This window comes from Plectropomus leopardus, chromosome 12 (genome assembly GCF_008729295.1).
Source record: "Plectropomus leopardus isolate mb chromosome 12, YSFRI_Pleo_2.0, whole genome shotgun sequence".
Lineage (NCBI taxonomy): Eukaryota > Metazoa > Chordata > Actinopteri > Perciformes > Serranidae > Plectropomus > Plectropomus leopardus.
Window position 1 is genome coordinate 10,465,573 of NC_056474.1, and position 22,009 is coordinate 10,487,581.

At 38.0% G+C, this 22,009-nt stretch overlaps 1 protein-coding gene across 2 annotated transcripts in view; it reads right to left on the bottom strand.

The window, feature by feature from the left end:
• agap3 (ArfGAP with GTPase domain, ankyrin repeat and PH domain 3) overlaps positions 1-22,009 on the bottom strand; it is a 167,326-nt gene that overhangs the window by 68,105 nt on the left and 77,212 nt on the right. For both annotated transcript variants that reach the window (XM_042498498.1, XM_042498497.1), the window contains exons 3-8: positions 16,968-17,055; positions 11,860-11,945; positions 6,909-7,050; positions 5,347-5,481; positions 476-603; positions 68-223 (exon numbers count right to left, since the gene is read on the bottom strand). In XM_042498498.1, coding sequence (XP_042354432.1) covers positions 68-223; positions 476-603; positions 5,347-5,481; positions 6,909-7,050; positions 11,860-11,945; positions 16,968-17,055 — 735 coding nt within the window. The remainder of the gene's footprint in view (positions 1-67; positions 224-475; positions 604-5,346; positions 5,482-6,908; positions 7,051-11,859; positions 11,946-16,967; positions 17,056-22,009) is intronic.

A 22,009-nucleotide genomic window follows, 5' to 3' on the forward strand; every position in this document is an offset into this window, starting at 1 on the left:
GTGCTTGGCAACATGCCTCCTAGTAGTGTGAGTGGGTGTTGCTTTGCATCAGCTGTCGCATACTTACTGTGAAAATGTTGGAGCGGCGCTTTGACTGCTTGCGGATGGGCGTGGGCGTGTTGGAGGCAGCGATGGTCTCAATGCGCATCTCCCGCTGACTTATGCTGGGGGTGGAGGGAACAGAGGAGGAGTAGTCGCTGAACGCACCCCCACCATTGGCCGCCTGGAGAGCAAGAGAGATTAAGAGGAGCCGACAGAATCAGAGGAAGGGAAGCAGGAAGAGAGAAAGATGGAGAGATTGAAAGTCAGAGAGTGTTTATAATGAGGGACATTTCCACACTGATAAAAGAAGTTATGATTATGAGAGGAATTACATAAACAGAGTATGGTGGAGGCTTCTTTAAATAACAGAATTAAGCTCTTAAATAACGACATGATCAGTGAGTAAAACAGCGAGCTGGTTTGAGGATCTTACCTGGTTAATGTGAACAGAGGGGATGGATGCAGCAGGGACTGATGAGTGGCTGGGAGAATTGGGGAGAGATTTGCACGGACCAATAGAGAGCTGCTGCTTTTTCCTCATGGCCACAACTTTCTGGGCAACTGGAGGACAGAGTGGCAAAGACACAGTGACAGATTGTTCAGCAATCCTGTCATATTCTTCCTGATATAAATAGAGTTTTGGTGGGCTGGTTAATAAAGCAATGAGAACATTGAAACCATAATTTTACAGGTGCCTCTGCAGGTTGTTTGTTAGCATTACTCATTTCGGGGACTAAAATAGAAATAGCAGCGAGTGTCACAACTTTTAGAAATGCTGCATTATTAAATAAAAAGCATGTGTTAGTCCTGGGTCAGAGATCAGATACATTTCATTAACATAAATGCTAAAATAAAGATGTTTTAGCAGCCTTCTTACTTTGAAACTTGGTTTCCTAAAGACTTAGATAAACATTTGTTTTCATGACAAATTAATGTGATGAACGTACATCCAAAAACCACAACGCAAAGAAAAAGGTGGTTCTTCAATTAATGTGTAAAAACAACCTTTTAAAGGTATATCATATAAAGTTTTTTTTGTAAAATATATCATGTTTTAAATTTATAAACCAGCATGTATTACAAGACAGCAATTCTCAGCTAGGGGCCAGCCCTCTTACTTTGGATTATGTTAGTCACTTGTAATAACTTAAAGGGTCAGGCGCCCTAAACAGCATATTTTCTTAAAAATGTATTTAATTGCTGAAAGTTTTTTACATATATAAAACTGGGCTGTCTATGCAGTAAAAAGACACAGATACTGAGATGAAATTGGTGCTGCATGACCAGAGAAAACAGAGGAAAAGGACTGTGGCATTCAGTTTTGCTCAAGAGGTAAAAAACCTACAACTACCATAACGCTTTGCATTACACAGGACAAATAACGCTCCTGCTGGTGCATGTTGTAATATACGCTTTTCCATCTTTCCACAGGAAAAAATATGGTGGCCGGCTAGAAACAAAAGATCTTGAATTACAATGAAATGGTAAGCTAAAATGTGTTTTACGTAGTTTATTTGCAGCCTCTGTTTTTAGAATACAGGGAAACAGTAAGGCTTCCACTTCTTGTTCAGAAACTCTCTTAATTCAGCCAAACAGTGCACTGAAATATGTGGCAAGAAACAGGAAATACAGTAACAGTTATATTTATATATTTGTCATATTTGAGCACTGCCTAGTTTGAGAGAGCTTGAGAGAGGTGCGGGAAACTTCTACACACTTGTGTCCCTGGTGGTGGGCATACAAAAATGAGGAAGCACAATCTGTGTTTTGAGCCAGCAAAAATTCACGAGCAGGGAGATCAGAGCTCTGGTTAGATCAAAAGACGTTTACCACAGTTTATTAACACAAACTACCCACATTACTATGATACAAAGCTAGTTAAAAGTTGACACTTAAACTCTGCACGGCTACTTACTAGATTTAAAGTTACACAGTAAGATATGGTTATTTTCAAAGGTTATGACCTTTCTGTGTCTGCGATGTGTTGAAAATAGCAGGGCGTCTCTGTCTGGACCCAGGGCATGTCAAGTCATGTCAAGTCAAACTGACTGTTTTCATATAGAGCAGGTCTAGATGGTATCACAAGCTGGAGAGGGATGGCAGGGTTACAAGGAGGATGCTCCCCCCAGGCCTCACCATAACAAGACTTCAGAAGCAAGAAAACATATTTATCTGTAGACTAAGTTAATTCTGAATGTGATGTTTCACCTACATATTAAACGTAAAGTGGAAAAAGATTTTCTTCCCAGTGTCATTATTAAAAACACTATCAAAAAATGTTCACATGGCCTAATTTTCTACATTTTTATGTGGGCTATCAGATCATAAGGGTCATTTTAAAACTAACAATTTGTACCTTAGAGAGGACCTATTATACTTTTACTTATTTTCTATCATATGTATAATTTTTCAGTGTCGGATGTTCATAATAAATGTGGCTAAAGTTTTAAATAAACAATAAATATATTTTAAAAAGCCTCAGGCTTCAGATAGTTCCGAATACTTGTTTCAATGTTGTTTTTTTTAGACTTTAGAGACAAACTGATGTCAGCTTGAGATAGATTTAAATGGACATCTGCTGCAGGCATGCGGCTGCAGGTGATTACATTACATAGCCTACACTACCGCAAGTAGCTGCACGCCAACATCTGCGAAACATGAAAACTTTGTTGACAGTTTTTTTATAATACTGTCCTTGATTCCAGATCATATTCCTGTTGGAACATGTCTGGTTGTGTTTTAGAGACATTTATCTGCAATTTTTCACAGTAGAAAGTGCCACTATTCTCTGTCATTGCAACAACAATGCAGAGACGGTGACTTATGAAACAACCGAAATGCTGACCAATTAGAGCAGACTGGGCTTTTTTGGGAGGGGGGCTGAAAGAGACAGAAGCTAAAACGGAGCGTCTGGAACAGCGGGTGAGTACAGGTGTTCCAGCACTGACAGTATAAGAAAAATAAAAGTGTTTTGGACAATTAAAGCCTGTTAACATGTTTTTGTAGAAACCCAGAATACAATAATAAACTTGAAAATGAGAATAATAGTTTCCCTTTAATCTCAGACTTCTGTAGACGTATGCAAACAACTCTGGGCAACTATGCATGCAGGCCTATGTATATGCATAATTTTAGGATATGTCAATAAAGTCTTCAGGCAGACAGAGGAAGAATGCTAATTTCTTTCTTGTTTCTTTATAAACAGAACCATATTAATAAAATACAGCTCAACAAAGTAAGCAAAGCTAATTCCAAACAGACGAAGAGCCATATGAGCACATTATCATGAACACCTCGGGCCATTTGTTTTCCAGTCAGGTAATAAGCAACATACTGCAAGGTGGCTCATACCTATCTCCTGGGGGGAAAAAAGGTACCTCTATTTCCAAGAAAAGTAATCATACAAAATGATGCTTGCAATTTTTTTGTGTCACTCACCGAGCTCTACAGAGTGATGTTAGCCAAATGAGACTATGTCACCATCTGAACAACCTGATTTTACATGCAATTGGTGCAACCTGTCATTTAATTCACAGCACACTTGAATGAGGGACTGGGTGGACCGGGAAGGAGGGAGGGAGGGAGGGAGGTGATGTTCACGGCTGCGTGATGTGAATTAGCACTGAGGGAAAGAGATGATTTGAAGTTGTGCTGACAGCTGGGACCACAACGCCCGGCTGCCTGCTGCAGCATGGCAAATACAGAGAGAAGGCAAGGGTGACACAGAGCGACATCTCCAGACAGCCAACACTCCTTCATCTCTTTTAATTATTTCAGATTGGGCTTCGGGAAGCAATTAAGGCAGGGAGGGAAGACAACGTGCCTGTGCATCAAGCCAATGAAATGCAAAGTGAACGTTGTGTTACATATTCAGATGTTTTGTGGAGGGATGACAGGCTTTCAAAGGAGCGGCAGCCTTAGGGGGATAATGTGCCAGAGTTGAGGCAGCAGAGTTTCCAAACAACAGTTTCATGACTTCAATTATAGATTTTGGGGAAAACTCAGAGTTTCCAGATACTTTTAAGAGACATTAAGTAAACCATTCAATCACATCTGAATATTAGCTGGTCTCCACATTTGTATGCAATCCTTCATTATGATTTCTGCTTCCATGATTAATAATTGTAGTGTTTGACAAATTAATTTAATTTAAAATGCCTGCTGTATGCAGCATTAATTGAGGTGAGACCATTAATGTTCCTTTACTGCTAACAAAGCATACTGCCAATCAGAGCTGCCGAGCACACGGCATAACGCATATTAATGTGTATGTGCACCCCTCTAAGTGATTCAAGTATGTATGGGCATTTATGCATTTTGCTAACAATAACTAATAATTATTAGTGAATTTCAACACTATGTCTAAGAGACTGACATACAGTTAAAAAAAAAAGTTGATTCAAGATTATCAAGGTGGTTTACTGTTTTGTCAGAGGGACTAAGTGAAAAATTACCTCAGTTTTGCACATATTAGAGCTAATTTGACCACTTTTCTTGAAATGGTGGGAAGTTAAAAGAACCTTGCAGTGTTCACATTCTTCACACAAAATGCAGCTCATTTGTTCATCCAATAAATTGTCAGAATGTCCTGTAGTTTTTCCATCAAACTTTTCAAACTGTAAGTTATTAATCTCAAATGTGGTTTAGCTGTTGGGATGGTGGTTTGGAATAATTTTGAGCTCAGTGTATTAATACAGCCTTTGTATTTGCTTTGGGTGATGCATGAGAATAAGGTGACTCAGTGAAACCTCAGCCTGTAACCCACAAATGATTCATTATAGATTAATCTGCGGATTTTTTTTTTAATTCATTGGTAACAAATTGTCTATATATGTCAAATGGTCATGTTTCTCGTCAATAATAGTCAGAAACGGCCATCACTATTTCCAAGAGCCCCAGTTGACATCTTGTTTCATACAATTCTATGGCTGAATTTGTGCTTACTCAAAGATAGTGTAATGAAAGGCTTAATTACTTTTGAAGAGTTATTTTTTTGTTTTGCACAAAAGGGAGAATGAAAAACAACAAAAAACAAAGAAACATCAATTGTACAGTATCGGCCAAGAATCTCACAACCGGTAGATCCCTACTTATTGCCTAAACAATTAGAACATAGTTCCAGATACATGTTTTGTCGATCAAATAACTATTTCATCTCAAATGAAAATGCCAATAAACTGAAAGATTACAGTTTAAACTAGAAGTGTGCTGAACTCTAAACCATCATGATGTTAAAACTACACCTTGTACTTCCTGTCTAACCCATTTCCATTTATCGTTATTATTTTTTGGCTCCCCTCTCACCGTCCTGGAAGACTCTCTCCACATTCAGGCCGTAGGTGGAGCAGGTCTCATAATACGTGCAGCGCTTCAGGTCATTTGACAACTTTCTGGCCCTCGAGTCGTCAATCACTCTGGGGTTGGCAGCACTGATTGCATCTAAGAGAGCAGGGTGAGAATAAAAGATTACTCAAACACTCAACTTTAATAAGGTTGTCGATATGTTATGGTTTTTGTCAGTGTCAACAGATTTCACCAAAAACACACAAGTATATAATTTCATTTTGAACACAGGTTAAATAATTTCCTAAAAACAGCTGGAAACTGTAAACAGAAGTTACAACAGTTAGAACAGTTACTAATTCTGGAGTAAATAGTTGATTTATTGGGGACTATTTTTAGTTGCAGGTTAATACTAAGGATGTCATGCAAACTTGTACTCCACTTTCAAGTTGATATCACAAACACAACATTTTTATCCAGTACAGTAGGTACCGTGCCTGCAATTCTTCTGGACCTGACAGGACCGCACATTCATCTACAAGTGCTTTATTCTGCTGTTAAATGTTAAAAGAAGAAGAACACCAATCACCATGGAAAACAACAACACGTGGATGACAGCAGCAAGTGCAGCTGCAGCGACAGCTCCATCTCTCCTCGTCAAAAAGAAGTTTGTTTTTCTGAGGTTTGCTATTTTCTTAATCCTTTGCAATGGGAGCGTTCCTATTTACACTACGCTACAAACAGCAGCATTGTGACGAGACGCTGAGCTTCCATTCTGCACTTTAAGTTATCGAGAGATGAAAAATGTTCAAATTTGGGTAAAATGCTGCGACTGCTCATCACTGTCAATTTTCGCTCAGGCATCAGATCAAATAAGAGGAAAGTTGGGACAAATATTCTACCGAAAAGACCAACCATCAAATCTGTGCGACTGACAATGGAGAAATATGTTAATGTACTCTAAGCTACATATGTATGTGTATCCTTGACCACAAAATCTCATGAAGATACATCAACTCTTACTTTGTGTTTTAGGCAGAGCATAAGGGATTAATGAATTACTGAATGAATTAAAAAAAACAAAACAAATAAATAATAAAAAAAAAGGAGAACTTAATTGGGTACTGAGAATCATAACATTTTACTGATATTTGGTATCGACTGTTTAATTTCTGTCATATTCACATGCCTAATTAATACATGTTTGATATGCCACTGAGTATTTCCGGCAACAGGACGACATATGTAGGATTACTAAAAATAAACTCAGAGCTCATCGTAATGAAAAACATGTCATCCAGTGCCTCACAGCAGCTCATTGATGTGTTTCAAAGGAGCTCTACTGCAGACAGAAATGAGCGACTGTATATCAAGCTTTGACTACACATCACTTGTTAGTTTGATCAATTCATTTTACTGGAATTTGTTGACAATAGCAAAAATACAGAATGTGCCAAACTCATACTTAAATCATATTTTCCAAGTGTAAAGAACATTGAGTACTTCCTGTGTAAAGTGCGTAGTTTCATTATGGAGGAAACAATATCTTGACAAAACACATATATCAGATGTAGAGCAAACACCTTGTGTTCCAACGAGGACCATGGGGACCTCAGCTGTGTTCCTGTAGCTGGAGAGTCGCAAGAAGTAATTGTAGACCGTCTGGAAGCTGATCTCATCCTCCAGGCTAAAGACGAAAACCACCGCATCCACCCAGGCAGCGAACTGAGGACGGAGCAGAGGTGACATGATGAAGCACTGAGGAATATAAGCTGCCTCATTACTGCACACGAATATTCACACAACAGATTTCTTTTTTTCGACATCAAAACCACTGCTTCCACTTCAGTCACACACTACACTTGCAACTTAAAGTCCTCCTCCGTTTGGAAATGTGTTGCAGGTATTGTTACTTTACTGGGATGTTGGAGCTTCACTCTGATGTTTTCAAGTTAATCTGCTGAAAAAATGTTACGTTTCTAAATTCATGACATGTGCAAACCAGCAACTACTTGACATCACTGGTCAATCATGATCCAATATGCAAGTCTGAGCTTTCGTTATAACTTACAGACACGTTCTGCAATAATCAAACATTCACCTTCTCTTCCCCTCTCGTCAGCTCTCTCTCTGTCTTTCTCACACAGCAAGCGGCTTTATCTGTGCTGAGGCTTTCTGCTATTTGGCTTTTGACCAGGGAAAATTTGTTTTTTAAATCCCTCACTCTATAATATAAACATAAATGCCTCTGCAAATATGTAGGCCTAACATCATGTCCAAACAGCAAGCAAGTGCCTTTCTGTTCAAACTGAAGCTGTTTATTATGCACCTCTGTAACGACATGTAAACAAACCACTGTCAGCTGTGCACTTGTGTAAACAAGCCACGTAAAATATTGGCTGTGCACTTATTATTACTTTTTTTTAGTTTAAATCCTTATTTCGAAGATGCAAATTTAAGTGAAAAAGCATATTCAGTAAACAACAAAAGTATTTTATGTCCGAAAAGAAGTAGAAGCAAGTGAATACTTCTCAATATGTACCACTTTTTAAAAACTGCATAAAAAAACTTGATATTAAACATGAATATTCACACTTTCCATCCCAGAACTTTTGACACTTCCCTTTCTGTTTAACTATCTCACATCCCTTCAATGAGCTGTTTTTACAAATGTGTTTAAATTCATTAAATGTTTTATATGTTTTCATTTCCAGAAATTAACCCTTTGCCTGTAATACAATGATATTTAGCATTAGTTCTTACCGTGTCTTGAACAATGAAATTCATCTCAATTCATGTAAACTTTCTTTCATTTGCAACAACTTTTAGATACTAACTGATAGTAACTGTGTGCTTCAGATCCTCTCAAGAGTTAACCACTTAAATGATGGTTGAGTACTTGCAGTCGTTCTACCTTTGTATTTTTTACTACTGAAAACATTATATACCGTGAGATTTACTCGATATTACATACAACATAGTCAACAGCAAGTAGGTTGTTTTTAGCAATGGTCATTACCAGAAACTTCCAGCTCAGCTTTTCAGATCTGTGGTTCAGGTTTGGGTCACTGATTAACTCCTATGTTTACAGGTCGGGCGGGGTGGACTGGCTCTGGACTGGACCAGTGACTGCCTCTCATAATGGACACGGTTAATGCAGCAAAACCCTGACCCATCACTACATGGTGCACATTAACTGAGAACGGCCCTTTTTAGTATAGTAGGATAAATTATTTGTGTAGTAGTTAACATTTTTTGAAATACAATGTGCATGTTCATGGATCTTATAACAAATAAGTTCAAGAAGTTTTAACAAGGTAATTAACTTTTTGTGTGGGAAACTACTGACACATAAATAATTTCCCATATTCACATGTCTTAAAACACCTTTTCTAAATGAATTTTGTTCTTGTAGTTTGTTCTTATAATGAGCTTCTGTATGACATTTTACAGGGCTTTAATTTTGATTTTCCACATCAGAATACCCTTATGGTTCCTCCAAGACACTTTGAGGTGGTGTACTGTCATTTTAAAGTCAGTCTGGTTTTTAATTTAATCTTTATTATTAAATTTGACTAATTATTCACACAATTTTAATTGAAAAGCAGTAGTATTATTTTTAATTACGTTCTCATCTTTTCCATTTCATTCATTTTCTATTATTTAATATGTATTTATTTTGTTCTATATATTTATGTTTTTTTCCATATTTATTTATAACTGACAGAGTAAGTGACTTCTCTCAATGACAATGAAATACACAATTTTATTTTAAAGTCTGTTCTTACATACTCTAACTGTAATGCCTGGTATATACATATTGCATTGCAAAACAACATTTTGCATAGATTTTAGAAAGTTCAATAAGTTTTGACGAGGTGTTTTTAACTTTTTTTGTGAAAAAAAAAAACAAACCCAAACTACATAAGACACAAATTAATCTAAATATTTATATGTCACATATGTTATCACTGTAATGTGTTGCAGGCCTACTTGTATCTGAAGTTCATACATACAGACAGAAGGGGGCAGTGTAGCAACAGCCATAGCACACTGAGTGCCTGGTTTTCAGCTAAAGAAGCAGTGTTAGGTGATATGAAAGTAAATGATGACAGACAGTCTTTGTCTTTGCTGCATCTTATACATTAACAATCGCAGTGTAGTTTATGATCGAACAGGTGAGAGAGGTTTCCCTCGAGTGGAGGAAATCAATCCTAATCACAGCTCATTGTAGAAAAGAGGCTAAGCAGCGTAGTTCCAGCAGTGACAATCAAGTGATAACTATTCCCCTCACCGCCCTCGTCTCCATTCAGCTTCCACACCTCACCCAAACCCCTATAGGGAATGAATGGCAAATCAAGCCTCCAAAGCCACAACTCTTCTCAGCCTCATGTGAGTGTGAACATAATGGAGGCCTTTAATTATGCCGCTAATTATACAGGCAGCTGACAACTGAACCGGACTCATTTCTGGTCCCTAATCTCACTGAGCGTAATGTAAGCGGAAATCGGAGCTCTGCCAGGCCAGGTATCAGTACCTGCTAATATAAACACAGTGTAAATTCACACTGAGCCATACCAGAAACATTGAATCTCGTGAGAAAAGTCAAAAGCAAGTCAATTTGTAGCTTGTTAGCAAGACCCAGAGACACTAACCGAGTTTTATTTTGCGCCTCTATCTAGCGCAGATGTGGGTTTGAGATTTGTAGATGTTTAATAAAATGCTTCCCATGCTCTTACAACCACTCCTGCACATAGGAGCAGATTTAACATATATTATATTTAACATATAACATATATTACTGTGACTAACATTACTTGTAAAAACTGACTAATGGTTAAAATGTAGCACACAGATATAATTTCTTTACATTAAATTGTGTCTGAATAGTTCAAGAGGTTTTGGAGCTCTGGGCTGGAATACATAAAGATACGATATATACTGTATACGTAGATACTCTGTTGTACAGGTATTTGTGAAGAAAATTTCTGTGACATTTATCTGGGTTTATTTCTTTTTCCAAAACGTTTCCAGGTCTGTAAATAGTTAATTTCAAATTTCATGACTTTTCCAGGCCTTTCATGACGTACTGACCCTCATCAAAGCATGTTAACATGTTCTAGTAGGTACAAAGTACACAAGTATGAACCTGAAAATGAGTATAACAACTAAAACTCAAAGAGTGACGTTCAAAAATACTCATCACATTCACATATGTGCCACATGAGTGTGTTTGCACATTATTCTTTGCTAATTTAAACAAAAGGGAAAAGATGAGAGTCCTGCAGTTGTTTCATTTTTACTAGAGCTGCAAATAACTACGCACATACTCAAAAATGCATGCACTAATTTTTTGGCTACTTGTGTGCAGTAAAAGACAAGCTGGAGGAAAAACTAATGTTACATCATCATCTTCTGAGTTGATATAGTGAGTGTGTTAGGAAACAGTTGCCTGTTTTCACATCCAGCAGACATGGAGCGACATTAACATTCATTTGGAGTTGTTTTTCTGACCACCAGACAAATGCAAGTCCAATATTCACAGTTGCTGTTTTTTTTTTTTTTATCTCTGCTGCACTCTCCATCAACTCCTGAGGGAGAAGTCTGGCTCTGTAGCAGCTAAATGCTCTGCTATGTTCACCAGGTAGCCGCCAGCTTTGTCTGTCTGCCGTTTGGCGCTGGCCAGGTAGCGCTCAGTTGGTTTTTCAGTTTTTCGGTGACAAACAGCCGTCTGCTGCATTTGGAAATCACACTGCTGGAGGCCATGAGAGCGAAAACAGAGAAATATTGTACTTCTGACTCTATTGACAAACTTAATTGGCATCTTTAGTCACTAGTTAGTTGCAGATTAAGACTAAAGATAAATGTGATTAAAAAATAAAATATGATCCTCTGTTATAGATTAGAATCATCTGTTTTATATAAGATTTTTCCAAAACTTTAAAACCAGATAGTCCAGATACTTGAATGAATGTTAGGGTGAAATCTTGACTGATTACCTTCAGAAAACCCAGACAGGAGGAAGTATAAAAAATAGTTGCCCTATCTTACCTACATTTAAGTCCTGTACGATCTATAAAAGGGAGGTAAAAACAATCATTACACAAGGCTGGATTTACCAGGAAGCACTTCTTTAGTTTACTCCCTTTTGGAAAAGCATGAAATAGCGTCTGTATGAAAATATCAGTGGCATGTTCTCTCATAAAAACTGAGTAAAGCCCATTTTGGATAAAACAATAGCTCCATTACTCTTCATATTTCACATACTAAAAGGGCGATTAGGTGCTGCATCGCCCCTTTTACGACAGAAGTTATTTTGGCTGAGCTTACTCATTGATCTGTTGTTGCCCCTTAAGTGCTTCTGGTAGAACAACCACAGAGCGCTGTCACGCTGCTCCAAACAGTCCCGCAGAGAAGTAATGGTCTGTCTCTAAACAGTTCCTGTCTGCATGACAGTTTGCAGACAGTTTCTGTCTGACACATCTCGCAGCTTGAAGAAGAAAGAGACTTTTTTTTCAGGGTCAACACCCTCACCTGTAATTCTGGAGGCCCTCCTTCATCTCTGATCAGAAGTAGGTAGCTCTGTCCATCCACCACTATTTCTTTCTTGAACCGTCCACCTGAGGAAGAGACATTTATGAATTATTTATTATGACAGAGATTGTTCCAAGATCACTCTTACAACATGTCGAGTCGGGTGTAGTGTTGGTGCAAAACTAAAATGTAAAATTGTCTTTCTTAGGATGTAATTAGCGACCACCAGGGATTTCCCAGACCGCAGGCATATTTCACACTCATTAATCAGAACAAACATTGAACATGTTCTGGATCAGGGCTGGGTAATATACCTTACAAATAATAGGTATATATTGATATTTTAAGGCTATGCTGCAATGTATGCTTTACATATCTTGTTTTTTTCTCTATAATAACTGATTTAACCCTTTAATGTGTATGGTCATCACAGTGTGATTATTCTAGCGATGTAATCTGAATTTAGAGGGAACGCAGCTTGTTTGTGACATTTTAGAGGGATTTAATTTTAAAATTTCACATCAGAATACCCTGATATTGTCTCAGTGATTAAACTGTCATTTTGAGGTCATTGGCCCAAAATGTATTTTTTATCATTATTTTTCACTAATTATTTACACAAATGAAACCCAAATTCTCCCTGAAACAGAGTTTACAGCAGTTCTGAAAAATTCTCATTCATTTTATTAATTATTAATTTAAAATTTATTTTCATTTTATAATATAACTATTTTTCATAATATAATATTTTTTTAATTGATTGATTTTTTTTTATAATTAACAGACTGACTGACTGAATTACATTCACCAGAAGGTCACTTTTATTTTTTGGTCAGTTTTTACTGGAATCTCTTGTATGAGGTATACATGTGCTGCAAAAAAAACAAACAAACAAACAAAGTGGGGACTAGTTTGACTGCCTTTCTCAAAGTGGAGGCTGCAGCTTGACTGCAGTGTTTTGCACTGGGTGATTTTTTTAAGTTATAAAACAGATTTATGATACTGCTACCTTTGGCAGCAATCACTTCGTGTCATATTTTGCAGAGTGCAGTGGTTTACTCATCAGCTCTCCTGAAACTGAACCATCTCCAGATGACAGACACACTGTGGGATCTTCCTCTATTTTGAATTGACATGAACTCAGGACAATGACTGATGTTCAACCAATGGAACAATTTCGCCTATATTCATGCTTGTTGTTGCTGTGAAAACGGCATGAGGTTGCCTCAACAAGCTGGAATATTGCCATTAACACAATGTGATTAAAAAAAAATCAAATTAAAAATACACAATGAACAATATGATAGGGCACAACCCTATTCCTGATACCAAATTTAATATCAAAACACAGCTTGACATGGCTCATAAAAGTTTGCAGAGATGTGTGTGAGTTTAAGTGCAGTTCTCAATTTAGACCCCTAAATGTGTTGCCTTTAGGATCATATGCCAACAGGAAAGCAGGTCTCTCTGGAGCCAATTATGTGGGCGAGAAATTGCCATTTAGCGTGTCTAATGCACAGCTGCTGAGGGAACAGGTTCAGCGCCACTGTCACTGCACTGCCACAAGTCCTGGAAAGACCCAACTTTCACTTCACAAACACTATCAGACTGCACGTTCAGTCCATCACTTCTCTGCACGAGCTGCAGTGGTTAAGAAGATTGGTTTTCACAGCATTAACATAACTCATTACACTCTGCAATAAAATGATAAGACAAGGGGAATTATTTTAGAGACTGAGAGAGAAAGGAAAGGAAGTGATGGGAGATAATATTAGAGATAAAAAAAAACCTGGCCGTTATTCTAACTGGTGCGCCTCGGGTCACACCACGTCCACAGGAGAGTGGTGAGGAGCTAACACTTAGCCCCCGTGCAGCCTTGAGTCTCCCTCTCCTTTTCTTTATTTCTCCTCTAATAGAAATGCATTTTCCTTGCCGCGAGCAACGCTGGCTGCAGATAAAGAAGAGATCAATGGGAGAACTGCACAGTCAATTAGATTCTGCATATCATTTGAATGGTTGGCGATCCTGTGGAGATTAAAAACATTCAAATGAGAAAGTTGTGAGGCTAGAAATGTCCCTGGGAGTGAAAACTGGGCCTTATGAATACGAAAATATGCTGGAAGCAATTTGACCAAAATTGAATAATGCACAAATTCTGGGAAAAAAAAGGTCTACGAATGATCATGAAATAAATCAAACAAATGAAGCCAGCAGATGTGTGCGCAGAATAAAAGCACACCTGTTACACTTATCAGATTTTCTAGGAGTTTCATAAGCAGACATGTTAGCTGAGATACTCATACGATTAGATAACAGAGTGCCGGAGATCACGCTGTTCAACCAGCATATCAAAAACTACAGATCTTACATCACAGAGGAGCTGCAGGGGCCATATAGTAGCTGTGCCCTGTAATTTTTAATAGGCGGACAGTATTCCTGTCTCAGCAAGCAATACAGATCCACTTGAGCCACACTTCCACCCTGTTAAGTCCACTTTAGCCTGCTTGGCAAATAGGGGATTCTCCCAGCCTTTTGCACAGGCTCTGAAGCCCTGCTGGATGCTGGTTGTGTAACAAAGAGAGAGAGATTCACGTACCACCAGCCAGCTATTTCTTTTTTTTTTTTTTAACTCAAGTCACAGAGCTTTGGAGATTCAGACAAAGGACTGAGAAACTATGTGTCTGTATGTCTCTGAATCCTGTTTAAAACGGGGAAAAGATGAGGAGGATCTCATTACACAGTGAGAAAGACTGGATCAGAACGATACAGCAAACCAAAGATTTATCAGAATACATTTGTGTGGAGCTTGGCAGCTTCGTGCATACGCCAGTGCCGATTATGGAAAGTCTCTCTGAAATCTGTAATGAAAGCATACGGCTCTGGTGAAAACACGGGTGGAATTTGAAGTAAACATATCAGTTACGTAATCATCCAGGATGCTGTTGTCTTTATTTAGAGCGGAGCCAATACAATGCATCCAAAAAACCTGGTGCTGTGAATAAATAAAGCAGACTACCATACCTCTACAACACTTTTCTACATCACCATGAAAAGAAATGATGAATTATTTGAATGTGTTTTTTCGCTGTTACATAAAAAGAGGCGACTAATAACCTTGCAGACAGCCTACAGAGACGGTAAGTTGGTAGGCACGGTTAACACGCAGTAAGCATACTCTGCTTACACGGAGGCTTAGACCTTGACACAGAGCCACAATCCAACGGAGCTCCATCCGGTGTTGCCATGGCAACATACCCCAGTACCTTTTTTCAGATATCATAGCAAAAGCCCAGGAACAAAACACTGAAGAAACAGCCATTGCTGAACCTTCCTCTGCTGGGCAATGCTTCTGCAATGTAAATACCCAATTTGGAGTAAAGCCAGTGTTAAAGCACATAAAAATGCACAGAGAGAGCCCGAGCAGCTGCTAATTATGAGACAGGTATGTTGTATCACAACGACTCGCAGCAATGTAGAAGGACATGTGCACATATCTGAGCCCGACATGTTTCCTTGATTACAGCAACAATAATCGTTTCTGTTTTTCTAGCATTTCCACCATTGATTTCTCAAGGACTAATTAAGCTACGAGGGTTTTTTTTCTCCCCTGGTGCAGCAAAATGCCAGAAACTAATTATGCGCTTCATGTCTCATCCTCACTATAATTACACTAAAATGAAACACTGCAAACCCCTCAAAGATAATCAGTTAACTCTGGGTTCGCCAACATCTTTGTGGATTTCTGAGAGGAGGACTTACCTTTTAGGCCAGAAGGGGGCATTCTCATTATGATTCAGATGATAAATTCAAGAATATCTGATTTTTAAATCTTAGAGAGCAAATTAAAATGGCGAGGGGTCCTTTTATGGAGAAGCGATCCTGAACTAAAATTCTAAAATACTAAAATTCCTGGATGATGCAAAACAAAACTGAAATTGTATATTTGTATTGACACTGTGTATTTGCATAGACACTGTACATTTGTATTGACACTACAATACTACATGTATGTGTATAGATACTATTGAGACCATATATTTGTATTGATACTACATATTGTATTGACACTATAAGTATTGACATTGCATATCTGTATTGACACTGTATATTTGTATTTACACTATATTTGTACTGACATTGTGTATTTGTATATTGTATATTTGAGTATTTTGTAACAGTTTTATATGGATTTTTTTTAAATTTCTTTTGAAATCATTTTATCTTAATATTTTCTTTAATTCTTGTATTTATATTTTTTACCTTTCAAACCTATTTATTTCAATGTTAAAACTGCATTCAGAGTGAAAGGAAAAGAAATAAATTGTACAAGAACACTTTTTTTTCTGTGCATATGATAAGAAACGCCTTGACTTGACGAACCATGGTAAACTGGCTCATCATCAGAGCATCCAAAAAGTAAATGGTTCATTATTGTTACAAAACCTTTAATTTACAGTCTGAAACAAATGATGGGGTTTAGTTTTACCTTTGTGTTTCAACAATGTGTAATCTTCACGGCCCTAATTTACTGAAAATGTTATGCTTTGTCATTATCGCGGCAGTTTCAGTGGAGGAGCAAAACGAAAATTTATTTAAAAAAAAAAAAGAACTGAGCCAATTATGAATTTTGGCATGCAGAAGCTTGATGTAATCCAACACACAACATTTTAACACAAACTAATTAGAAAAAATACTCTCAAAAGGAACCGTGCTTCATGCAACTGTCATAATACGCGCACCCTAATATGGTTATCCGTCTGCACAGTGTTGCAATCACTGCCAACATGCTTGACTTTCTTCTGGTGAAAAACAAAAGAAAACTAATTTACCAGCCAGCATGTTTTGGAATAATTTGACTAATCAGTGGCTTTTGAAATACATCACTGTAGTCAATCTTACAACAAGTCTCTGTTTAATTTTTGAGATGCTGAAACTATGGAAATTTAAGCTTTTCACTCGTTAGTTTCTACATATTATATATGACAGACTGTGAGGTAAATTAAAGCCGCAGTAAACATGCTGCATTTATCCAAATCTTTGTGATTTTCTTTGAGTAACTGGCATGTTTTATGACCTCTTGACCAGCTCCTCTGACAGCAGACTCTTACCTTCAGGTGACTCCTCCTGCACATATGTGCCTGTCAAGTACCGGTGCACCAAAGCAGACTTTCCACTGGAGAGATTCCCCACAATGCCCTGCAAGGCCAAGAGCAAAATACTGTGATTATTACTGACAAACATAACATGACAGGTAAAAACTACAATATGTAGACTTTGAGGACAACAATGGCGACATGACAAAATGGTCTTAGCACAAGGTGGTCGCTCTGTGTGTTTCTGGAGCTTTAAACCACGCTCAGCGACTCTGTCCACAGAGCAAGGCCACGAAATGTTGAAAAAAGCCTTAAACATCCGAGGTCAGTGGACCTTGTGTGTGAGATTTTGGTTTTTTTTTGGCTAGTTGTTGTTTCTCACTTCATAAAGCAGCCTTTACGCTCGATCATGACAGTGGTTTTGCAGGTTTTAGCCGATTATCTACAAATTGCATTTACTTTTCACTGCACTAAGAGCTATAGTATCAGAAACTACACAATTTTCCCATGTCATTTTTCCCCACAGCGTGATAAGAAGAACTGAAATTTGATAATTTTTTTCATTTAAGAAGTTGCTTTTTGGCTGTCAAATATCAAATCTAAGCGATTATACATTTTCATTTTAACACAGCGTTTTAAAATGAAAAACTACACAACACATTTTTGGAAATTTTCTCCATCTACCCCACCTGAAAATGCATATCACATGACCATTCACATACACTGGGCATGCGTGCGCCTGTGTAAACAGGAAGCAGATAGTCTACTCCGCAATTAGATGAGTAGTTATAGAAAATACTACATATCAAAAAAAGCAATGGCAGCAATGGAAAATATGACGGCATATTAGAGCAGTAAACGGAGCATTTTTCAGTTTCTTTACCAACAGGAAAGGGGTAAAGTGACCCACACAGGGAGGATGAAATGACAAGGTACCCAATCTGTAAACTAAGGCCCTGTCTACATATATACAGATATTTTTGTAAACAGATATTTTTCTCTGTGTTTTGGCTTCTCGTGCACACACAAAAGGAGTAGAGGTCGCTATAACAGCTTTCTGAAAACACCTCTCTGACGGAGCCGCTTCGTCAGTGACGGCGTGCACGCGCACAAACACACAGCCGCGCCTCTGGCTGCGGGTAGCGCGCGCACACACACACACACACATACGCCTCACTCCCCTCCCTGTTCACCCGGCAATTAAAAACAGCTCATGACAATCTCTTTTCCCCTTTACCTGTTCAAGTAGCGCGACCGAGGGTGCACGCTCAGATGTTCTGCTCCATGTGTACGCATACATGCACACACATCCTCATACACGTGGCCACTCACCACACGCTGCAGGCTCACCTGTCGGCCTCCATGTCTGGAGCCGACTGACCAAACAAAGCTGAACTGTTTCCTCAGTTAAATCGAGCGTTCTCGCGCGCGTACAGTGTCACGTGACCTACGTGATTTTGTTTATGATGTGAAATATTGTTTTCGGTGCATTTTGACTTGTTTTGGTTCAGGATCAGAGTCTAAACAGAGGGGTTCGATTGTTATATAAAATACACTGAAGCATGAGGGGCTGAAAAGGACTCTGGCTGTATTATATTGTGAATCTCGGCCTGATAAGATCAGTCGTGTGATGGTTGCAGAAAAGGTGAGTCACAATTGAACCGTGTTTTTGTACCTGAGAGTTGACGAAGAACTCCGTTTAGTACTGTTTGTTTTTTGTAAACTTGTGCAGAGTGTTTCTTCTTAGTAGTTTTAAACTTTCCCCCCACTTTTGTAAATATTTTCACTGTTTTTCACTTTGGGAGGCCGGCACAATAAAATTGCACCAACACCAATATTTTTTTGACTACGCCATCATTTTTTCACTTTTGTGAGGAGACTCCCAGGGCGCAGATTTTTCCAAATTCTGGTTACTTTGTATCTGTGAATGTAAAATGGAGCATTTCTTAAACAATGATAATCTCTTTAAATCACGCATGCAGATTGATGCTTGCGTAAAGATAAGCATGCACCAGAAACAACAACAATGGCAGACTACCGTTTAGTTTACATTTTTAGCACTGCTTGGTCTAATGACTACCTAAGGCTGAAATGTAGTATTGTTGCACAATTTCACTTACTGACATAGGCATCTGCTGCACCCAGTGTTAACTGGTCTATATCAACACATTTTTTAACCTTTTAAATTTGAGCAAATTAGTTTGATCTCTTTCAAAAACATTTGTAGAAGAAGACATGGCCCAAAATTTATAGAGAAATTAGTAAATGGTTATGAGAAATTTATCTGAAAAAAAGAGTAAAAAAGACCTGAAACATGTGTGGAAAACTAAAACAAAATATGTATACACTTTCAATTTTAGATATATAGTTATAATAATTACAAATACAATATTTTGGAGATTTTCCCCCACTTTTTTAAAATTAATTTTCTTTTCTTGTCACCTTTTACTAATTTCTTGGAATATTTGGGACACTTCATGCCAAGTTAGTCATTACCTTTCTTCACTATGTTTTCAAAAGAAATTAAACCAATTAGCTCAGGTTTCAAAGGGTTAAATAGCTTATAAAAGGCATATAAACACAGCACCCCAGCTCCCTAGCACAAGAAAACTGATGTTGATCCAGGTTTCAAACAAGGGTTTTGGATCAGACCCATTCATACCAATAGATTGGACTATTTCGGGAATGGAATTGTTGTCTGTAAGGAATGAAGGAAAAGTTTGCATGTCCAGAGCAAAACTTGTATTTTGTATTTCCGTCATAAAGGGAAATCTCAGCAATGAGATCCCCAGTAGGTGTTCTGAAAAAGGTAACAATACTATACAATTCAATACCGTTGGGATGAGGGAAAACTGCAGTAGAAAGGTAATGTTGGGGAGCATTTGGAGTCATTTTCTAGTGAGGATGAAAAACCTTTTTAAAATGAAGGTTTCTTGGACAGAATACTTTTAAAATGTATGGAGAAAATATCAATTTTTAAAAATATCTGTATACTTCTTGACAGGGCCTCAATTTCCGCTGTGATGGATTGCTTCTCTATAAGTAGATTGTAATTCCATAGTGGCATGAACTGTAACAAACTGCTGCTTGGAAGGTAGAAAAACCAAACAAAAAAAAACGTATTGTATGGTTAGAAAACAGTGGGGAGTCATGGAAAGTGCATGTGGTTTGTAGTTAAGGAACAAAACCCTGGAAACCACGATCTGGTCCCCTGCACACAGGCTGTGTGAGGTTGAAACATTATGAGGAAAGTCTTCTAACATACATTGTTACAATAATCTTTCTCCCGCTTCCTCTCCCTGGTGTCTAGACCAGACCTGGCTACAGTGCCTTCAGGGTGATGCATGGCGGAGGGTGGGCTGATGATGCCAGCACGTCTGGGAAGAACAAAGGCTGCAACATGCCTCATCTCCTCCCCTCTCCTCCTCCTCCTCTCCCCACCATCGCCGTCTTCTTCTTTAGATCATTAGTGGGTGTTAAAGTCAGGTATGGTTCTAATTATAGGGAAGTTTGAGGCGCAAGAGAAAAGATCTGTTTAAGGCCTTTCCCAGCCTACCCTCTCTATAATTGAAGTATATATATACCATGTGGTACCCCAGCAGAATAAACTATGAATACGCTTTAAGTTTGCAAAAGTTGTAGGCTGTGTGCGGTGAAAGCAATGAGTCAACAAATATCGACTTTGAATGTACCACTGAACCAGTCTTCCTGCTGTTTTAACTGTTGGGCTTTGTGACTTGCTGGTATACAGCCTTCATGAAATCAAACAGCTGCATCAGCACAAAACTTTTACTCCTTTGTAGATGTTTGGATTTGATTTGGGAATATTAACAAGGTTCCCACACGTCGTCATGGACAAAATTTCAAAATCTTCCCCTGACTTTTCAAGGACCCCAATTTTTTTTCTTCTTGCCCTACTTGCCTGGTGTTTTTCAAACACACACAATTCAAACTGAATTTCAGTGTCCTATATGATGTGTTCAAGGACCGTCAGAAATTTGAAAATCCAGCAATAATGGGGTCAATTTGATGGATTTTAAAGAAAACATGCCTTTTGAAAATGTAAGCAAAAAACAACAATAAAACAAAGCAAAACAAAAAAATATCACCCAAGTTTTTAAGTTTTCTATTGAAAAAAATAAAGAAAAATGCAGAAAACAAAAAAAAGAGAAAAAAAACTGCCAAATTTTTTTGGAGAAAACATGGCTTCCAAACCTGTTTTTGCAAACAAATTTAGAAAAAGAAAATGAAAAAAAACACCAACATTTTTCAACTTTTCTATAAAAACAGCAAAAAAGAGGAAAAATTGTCAAAAATGGTTTTTTTTTAAAATGCCACATTTTTTTTCACGAAAACGTGGGTTTGGAAGGCATGTTTTCTTAAAAATCAGCGGTAAAACAAACACAAGTGGGCAAATGCCTCGTGGGCAAACATAAAGGGAAAGATGGTGATAAAAGAAGGTTTGGCCACAGTTTAGTTAGCATTATAAAGCTACAATAGAGGGGTACAGCTCGCTGGTGGGCTAATGTTTCAGACGTTTACTCACCCTATCATCATTTCAACTAATCTGCAGGAAATGTTTTGACTCCACTTCCTGTCGTTATCACTGTGGCATGAAAAAGAAGAAACAGATTTTGCCGTCATATTTAAAAAAGCTTCTGGGACATAATGCCAGCTTTTTTTCAGTGTGACCTTGTCGCTGAACAGCACGTCTTTGAAAGATTTGAAAAGAATGATCGCTATTTTGAGACACTTCATTCAGTCTTTCCAGGTCCATTTAACAAACCCCCGTGTGGAAGCTGCCAATTAACACCTCAGCAACATAAAAGGAAACAGACGCATTCAAAGTGTTTGAAGCCAAAAAAGCAAGCTTGTCTTTGAGCTCCTTCGCGAATTCCCCTCTTTTGACTCCATTGAAGTTTTCTCTTCTGCAAGACGCAACAACAATGAATTCACCTGATACGGAAATATTACATTGACTGTCAGAATGGCGGAGTGCAGTTTTTTAAAGACTGCTAGTCTTTATGAGTAGAAGGAATTAAACCACGTGAGGATGT